This window comes from Propithecus coquereli, unplaced genomic scaffold (assembly GCF_000956105.1).
Source record: "Propithecus coquereli isolate 6110/MARCELLA unplaced genomic scaffold, Pcoq_1.0 Scaffold143, whole genome shotgun sequence".
In the NCBI taxonomy this organism is placed as follows: domain Eukaryota; kingdom Metazoa; phylum Chordata; class Mammalia; order Primates; family Indriidae; genus Propithecus; species Propithecus coquereli.
The window spans coordinates 1972988-1981379 of NW_012138636.1; the positions used below are offsets into that span (position 1 = coordinate 1972988).

General features: G+C 35.1%; 1 protein-coding gene across 1 annotated transcript in view; it reads right to left on the minus strand.

The window, feature by feature from the left end:
- Positions 1–2436: 2436 nt before the first annotated feature.
- The window catches only part of COMMD8 (COMM domain containing 8), a 12350-nt gene continuing 6394 nt past the window's right edge, over positions 2437–8392 (minus strand). Inside the window, exons 2-4 of the mRNA XM_012639891.1 lie at positions 7603–7755; positions 3805–3960; positions 2437–2723 (exon numbers count right to left, since the gene is read on the minus strand). Of these exons, the coding sequence (XP_012495345.1) occupies positions 2703–2723; positions 3805–3960; positions 7603–7755 (330 nt within the window). The 3' untranslated portion in view covers positions 2437–2702. The remainder of the gene's footprint in view (positions 2724–3804; positions 3961–7602; positions 7756–8392) is intronic.

The window sequence follows — 8392 nt, forward strand, 5'->3', positions numbered from 1 at the left end:
AAAAAGTCGTTGTGCAGCTTCTGAAATGTAGTTTATTGCTATAAATATGTATAATTTATGTTAGCTCGTTTATTCCGAAAACACAAATAAAACTTTTTTTAAAAATGCCTACATTATAAAAAGCTTACTTTGTACTATGTTTTAAAACATGCAAGATTTCAGGCATACCTTTTTATAATCCTTAAAAGTATTTAGAATTTTGAATCTATTATTTGAGAGCTTTTATTGTAAAAGTTAATACAAAGCTAAATCCCTTTATTTGGAAGAAATTCTTTGCAGAATTATCCAACAATCAAAAAAAAAAAAAAAGATACCAGCACTTTTCCAGGAGCTTGTTTCTTGATTTTTTTTTTTTTACAAAAATATTCTTTAAGATAACATGTCTTACAAACATTTGAACATTAGGAGTGTTTATATATTAGGGGAAAAAAGAAGAAATGAACAGTCTCCTTGTATTCAAAAATGATGCCTAAAATTGACGTCTAGCATCCATTTGTGAGGTGCATTGTGTCAAATTTCTTTTAAAATCTCCACTGTAAATATAAATATTAGAGTTGGCCTATTTGTCAGTCTTTCTCATTTGAAGACCTCCAATTCCCAAACTCATTCTCTCCCTTCAGAAAGAATGTGTTGACAATAAAATAATGAACAGACCAAAAGTGTGAAATTTATTTATCAACTGATAGTAAAATAGCTTTTTAATCAAAGTCTAATTTCTACCCTAGGGATGCCTTTAACATTCATCTCACAAAATAACTGGGAATCACCCCTTCAGAAGTTGATCCTCACCCTGTAGAGTTACAGGGGTTTTTGAGGCATCCTATCCCAGCTGTTTCCAGAAGATTACGTTATACAATGGGAGAAATAAATGGCCATTATGTTTTAGTTAAATTTAGAAAAGGAACAGATATATATGAAATAAGTTTAGGATTAGCTATGTCAATAAGAAGCTTAAGTAAGATATGTGTTTAGCATCCAACATCTTCCTAAACAAAGAAAAATAAAGTGTTTATTAATTCAGCAAGCATTTAATAGTAATCATGCAAAGGCAATGGGAAAAAGACTAGGGTAAAGAGAGCAAACAAATCTTCACAGCCTCAGAGAAAATTACAATTTCGATGAGGAGACCAACTAAAGTGATATTAGGGCAAACCAGCATATCCAAACATTCACAATAACTACAAAACGAGTATAAAAGTTCCCAGACAGAACTGAGTAAAAGTCTTTGTCATACACTAACAGGCAAGAGGGTTCTTCTCCAGTTAGAAGCGTATGTGCTTGTGCAGTCCCCGTATCTGTGCTATCACCAGTGTCCAAGTTATTTCACACCTAAATCCGCTGCATCATTTCTTTTTAGTTTTTTTTTCATTCTGAAAAATTTCAAACCTATCCACCACCCAGACTCTGCAAATATCAAGTCTGCAACTATCAAGTCACACTTAATCAGTTGTAGGGTTTTTCTCCTAAAATATTTTACAGCAAATCTTATATGTCATTTCATTTATACACATTTCTATAAATTATGGACATTTTAAAAAAGCTACACGTAATACCATTATCTTAGCTAATAAAAATAATTCTTTGATATTTAATGCCCAGTCCCTGTTCACATTTGTGCAATTGTCTCCAAAATGCCTTTTTATAGTTGCTTTTTCTCTAAGCCTATCCTCATCTGTGTGATGAGAACAGTAATAACTGCTCTGAACACCTCAAAGAATAGTCTCACGCTCTAATGAGTCACAAAGCTTACAAATAGTAGGCACCAATTAATTATGTATTATTGACCAGTGAGTCATGTAAAAAGTCATTTGAAATAGAGAAATACATAAAAATAAAATTTTTATTTGCTCAGAATGCTTGTTTTTAAAGTTAACTGAGGTTAAAAATGGTTTTCCAATGAATCTGTTAATATCCAAGTGTTAAATTCAATATTAGGAGCTTATAACAAAAATGAACCTGTATACAGTGTTATTTGATATCTGATATATATATACTATACAATGACATCTTTTCTTTTTATCAGAGCATAGTCTCCCAATCAGACACAGAAATGCAGATGTAACGAGTGTTATTTTCATCTTTCCATAGTCTAGATTTTAGTTTCTAGAATTCATAAACTCAAGATTGTTCATACAAATTTGGAGTATTTTTTCTTGCTCATGTCTGATGAAGAGCTGTTCTCTAAGACATTTTAATTTTATAATCTTTCCTTTGAAATATGAGAAAGATACGTAATCTCCTGAGTTATATATGCAGCTTACACATTCTTTTAAAAAGTTTTTTAAAATATCACAAATTATATATCCATAATATATGTCCTTGCTATTCACATAATTCAAGCAATATTCAAGTATATCTGTGCTTTGTGTGTTCACATTACTTTAGAACCTATTTTTTGCTTTCAATAAAAGTATATATCTACAAAGATCTTGCAAATATTTAATAAATGAGGCAAAACAATCATTATGAAAATATAAACAGCTACTATAGATTTTAATCGTTCATTTTAGCATTACCTATCAACCATGTAATTTCCTGTTCTTTAGAGATACTGATAAATTTTTATCTTTGTATTCTCAACACTGCTGCGGTCTCAGCCCAGTGTGACAGTCAATGCATCGCAGGGTTCTGAACACACAGAATTCTCTGCCGTAGCAGCTGCAGCAGTGAAATCTGATAGCGCTGGTGTTCATCATTTCCAGTTATTTCAACTGCAGGACCACCTTAAAACACAAATTGAGGGGAAAATATCAGGTTATACCAGATCGATGTTGATATATACTAACTACAGTGCTTTGAAATCTCCGAAGAAGGGCATGAAGAACTCGTAACAAGCAAGACGACGCGGTTACTGACAGCACATTCCTGCCAGATCCGTGGTTCGGAATCCGTTCGCGTTGACGCCAGCTCTGCTGCGCACCCCTTCACACACCGAGCCCCACCCAGCCCTGCAGCCAGCCTTGAGCTACCAGTCTGGTTACTGGACGTGTGGACCAGTCGTCAAGGCACTAAAATATTCGAGCAAGTTTGGAGTATGGAGAGAAACTGAAGTTTATGAGGGTTTTAAAAAGGCAGGATGAAGAAGACTGACTCGTGGCGAGAGAGGTTGGTAAGAATCACTGAGACGAAATCACTGGGGAAAATGCTGAGCACCAGTGAAGGAACATACACATATAAGGACAAGTACTTTTATTTCTTCCTCAGAGCAGGTTTCTACTGTTTAAATATTATTTTTCTCATTTATTAAACACTAGGAGTAGTTACAGTTATTTAGCCACTTTGTTGTAAGTGTGAAGTTTTTGGACATTCATTAGTTCAATTTTGTCTCAACCTGATTTTATCATGATAACAACAAGCCATATTTTCTCTCCCAAACTTAGAGAATTATAGAAGCAATTTTCTATTATTTGTCCAGTTAAATAAGCCACTTTTTTTCAGGATCATATTTTTTAATCATAAAAATTCTTCAGAATCAACTAATTTCATGGTCCCAAGGTAAAAATTGTATTTTTATCACTGGTGAGCACTGAAGCAAAACAAATTCAGCTGTTAGAATAGCACTATTATTCTTTCAAAAATAACTGCTTGACACATTATGCTTAAAACTAAGTAAATGAACATGACAAGTTATAATTAACATCTAAAACCAGGGATCAGAGCACGCCGAAGTATTTTCTGTGCTGAACGTAAGTATCAAGGGGAAAAAAAAACATTAAAAGTGAACTATGAGTTTTCTTATACTGCTCTAAGAGTATCAATCAAAACTCAAACATTTAAATCATATAACAAAACTAAAACAAATACCTTGTTAGCTGCTTCCAAGGAATTTATTAGATTCTGCAGCTCTTCTTTACTCATTTCAACAGAATACGGTTTTACTTCACCATTTTCTTTTACATCTAGATGAAGACTTAAAAGTGTCATTTGTAATGCAGCAATCTTGTCACTAGAGAGTGCGAGCTGTTTAAAATGAGGAAAATGGTAATTAATAAATAGTAAAAAGGACTATATTAATTATGCGTCCGAGCTTAATAATAGTACATTTTTAAAAAAGTATTTCTATTTGCTGTCAAGTACAGGGAAAGGCAGAAGAAATAAATTAAACCCATGTTTAATAGTCTTCAAATAGTCTAAGAATAAAACGGAAAGGAGAGTGAATAAAAGGGAGGAAGTGGATAGCAAAAAAAGATGACCAGCCAGCAGTTCTGCAGCAGAAGTAGACAGCTAGATCAGAGTCATCCCTGGGAAGTATCAAAATGACCCAAAGCGACAAGAAACATAGAGAATTCTTAAGATTAAAGACACCAAGATGAAACTTCATGTACAACGATAAATGAGACTAAAAATATTGGTAAACTCTCAGAAATTCAGATGTTTAATTCATGATCAGCTATCTACCAAACTATTGATAAATATGGTATCAAGATACGATCTTCCATTAGAGCCACTCAACAAAAAAACACCACATTTACCTCATTTCTTGGTTTGTCTCTGGAGTGTATCCTAGGGGAATTGAAAGAACCACATATTTTTGGAACTGATACTTTTTGAAACAAAGACTATAGCTTCACCAGCAGATGCCAAAGGGAAATGCAATTTTTCTGGAATCTGAGACAGAAAAACCCACTGTAACAGAATCTTTTTTGGAGTGCTACCACTTGCAAAAAATTACTTATGCAAAGGTAAGGGACACCTTTCTTAACAAAAAAACTCAAAATATCTCCCTTGTGGTAAACACACTATGGAATCAAATCCTTACCTCCTTTCTCTCACCCAAAAACAGGCCCATAATATCTGAGATTTTGAAGTATCGCTTTCAGGTTGTCCACCACATGGATAATTCTTCTCCTCAATATTCCCAATAAACGGTATCTCAGCCTATGCTTGAATACCACCAATGATGAGGAGTGTGCTACCTCAAGAAAGGGTTAAAATCATTTCCAGACACTTGTAGTTGTTAAAAAGTTCTTCCCTAGGTTAAATTTGAATCCATCTTTTGCAAATGATAAGCCTTTCTCCTTGTCTCTGGAGCCACAAAACCATCCATATGACTTTTAGTTTTTTAAAGATAAGTGTCATGCTTCTACTAGGTTTTATCTTTTCCAGGCACATGGTCTCAGGGTTCCATAGAAATGTCACATACCATGATTTTAAGTTCCTCGTCATTCTTTTCTTGTTGGGTTCCAATTTGTTTAAATATCTCTTAAGTTTGGCAGCCAGAACTAAAAGGATAATTAAACTAAAAAGATGTAACAGTTGAAAACAGAATATATTAGAACTATCTCTTGAAGAACTACATTTCTACCAACAAAACACACGACTGAATCAACATCAATCAAGCCATACTCTGGGGAACCAAAACAGCTAATATTTCTCATATATGCTCCTATTAACATCTCTCCCTTATCTTCTATGTTTATGAAAATATAAAATCTTTATTTAAATGAAAAATCCTCTACTTAGGTTATCCCTGATTAATCTTTTTGTTTATTTAGTCCATTATTGCAACTAGCTGTAAAATAATTTTAGATTTCGATTATGTATTTATATTACATATTTACTATATCTCTAGCTTTGTGTCACCCTCAAATTTGATAAGCATAATATTCATAAAAATGTTAAAGACTGGGCCAAGGCAAGAGCCACAGGAACCTTCTTCTTAGCTAACACAAATTCATCCAATTTTGAACCTACCTACTATTATTTTCCCACATTTTTCTCTACTTAATCTACAAAGACAACATAAGGCAGTTTAGCCAGGGTCATGCTAAAAATTAAGGAAAAAATATATATTTGTTTTCTCTTCATCTACTGATGTAAGTACCATATAAAGGACAAAAAGTTGGTCTGAAACTGTTCCTTATGAACCGTACTGATCATGACTCTCTTCAAAATGTTTTCAAAACTACAGTTTTAATAACACATTATAGATTTTCCTCCTAGAGGTAGAATCACATTTACCAATCTCAAGAAAGCTATAAAGTCTAGAAAGCTGTAGCCAAAAATACATGTTGAATGTATACTGCCCCACCACTTATGACATCTAATGATTTACAGTTCTAGTTAAATTATCAATGTAATGTTCTTATACATATGATTTGGATGTTTATATTGTACTTATACCCAAGTCAATGCAGAAGATGTAATTTAATCTATCTTTGATTTTCCTTGGGACAATATATTCTTGAAATAACAAACTGCAGATATATAACATTATAAAGAAGAGTGGAGCCCCAGTGGGAACCTGGTGGGCCTTTTCTACAAAGTGGACTCGATGATCCCACAGGTCATCAGGATGTTCCCAGGCCCCCTCCTCCACACAAAGCAGTATGGACATGCTTTTGAATCACAGAAGTCAGAAAAGTAGAATAGGGTACTGCTGTTTGTCCCCCTCTGAACAAGGATATCCCTCAGAAGCAGGCTTAAGTTAAACCCCTAAGAAATAGTTTATGAGAGACCCTTCGTAGCAACCCAAGGCAAGTATGGTAATATAACCATGAGTAAAAAGCAGGGTAAAGCAATATGCCAAAGGAGTGGGTCAGGTACAAAACACTATGTATGAGTCTGCCTCTTTCAGGACTCCACCCCAGTTGGAAACAAAGAAGTAGAAGAAACCCTAAGAGGTGCCTCCAACAGCTCACACCTCCTTGAAGTTGTCAGAAATGGAACTTTGGGTCCATCATACCAGAGGAAAGAGGTGTCCCATGGAAGAAGAGGACCAAGCCCCGGTGGAGGGGCCAGCCTTTAGGCGATCTAAAGTAACTGTTTAAGGAAGGGGAAAAATGAAAATGTCAGTATCTTTTTTGCTAACCTTTCTTTGATTATTTGTTCTGTCTATAGGATGGAGAGACCACTCCTTAGTGAGGATTTCCCAGGCTATCTGTCACTGTATACGATTTCTGAATTTGCAGAAGCTGGTCTCTCAATCGCCTGCAGGGCGCTTGCCTGCCCAGCCCTGTATTGGACATTGTCTACAAGGCGTCAGTCCATTTCGTCTTGTCAGTCCTCATTGTTGTAGTTGTTGCTTATGACTTTTTTTCCTTCATAATCTGTTATTGTAAATATACTGCCAAAGATTTGTAATGACATATACATAAGTATGAACCTTCCATCTGAAACGTCGCCCCAACTTCAGCAGGGGTAGCTCGACCTTGTCCCTCCTCCCGTAGATATGGAAAGGAAATATTGAGACTGGGGAATATGTAACAGAGGGAATGGCCTAGAAAACTTCCCCCACTCTTTTGGGAACTTCAGCCTGGCCTGCATCCCTGAGGCAGGTTAAAGTCTTCTGTTAAAACTCCCAGGTAATGCCAGCCCCCCAGGTGGGCAGCTGGCAGAGTTCACAGGCTTTGTCTTTGACAGAGATGGGAAGATTAGAATAGTTAACCACAGTAATCGCCTGAAGCCAAGAACCCTCCCTTCAAAAGCTCTGTATTTCTGCCTATGTTCAGGAAATTTGGGATTTTGAGATGAGAAGGTCTAGCATATTTCCTCCTTTGTTGGCAAAGTAAACTCTCTTTCCTTCCTCCTCAAAAAAAAATAAATTTCTCTATATCCAAAAAATGAAATTCAAAATATACATATTGATAAATAGATTCTCACCTTTAATTGCCAATCAAAATCCTGTAGCTGTGCAGAGGAAATAGCAACTATTTCTCCTAACAGAGCCTGCTTGATCTCATCTTTCCTACTTTTCAAGCACTTTATGATCACTTCGTGATGAAATGAGTTCAACTGATTCAACTGCTGAAATATCTATGAAAATACAAATAAATGGTTAGAAAATAAATGAAAGGGGGACTTTCTGTTTAAAATGTAAAAGTATAGTTCCACTCTCCTTTCACACACCTTTTTAAATGATAGAAAAAGAAAAAAAGACAGAGAAATACTTCTGTAACTATGAAAAGAGTAAGACGAGAATGAGTAACCAGCAAATAGGCTTTAACAAATTTCTGCAAAACAAAAAGGGCTGACTGATGAAGCAGCATGAAAGTGAATATACCTGGAAAGCACCAAAGTGGTACAGCAATACAGGCGGAGTGTCCCTAATCCTTTGAGCGCAGACAGGATGCTCAAAGGAAATGCTCATTGGAGCACTTTGGATTTTTGGATTAGGGATGCTCCTCTGATAAGTATAATTCTAATATTCCAAAATATGAAAAAATCCAAAATCTGAAACACATCTGGTCCCAAACATTTCAAATAAGGGATACTCAACCTGTATCACTGTATCAGACAATGTAGCCCTTGGCAATAAATATTACAAGAAACAGAGAAGGATGGAAAAAGGGCCATTTAACAGAAATAAATAACAAACACAAGCATGTGTGCACCTAATAGCATAGCTTCAAAATATATAAAGCAGCAAAACTTGGCAGTACTAAAAAGAGAA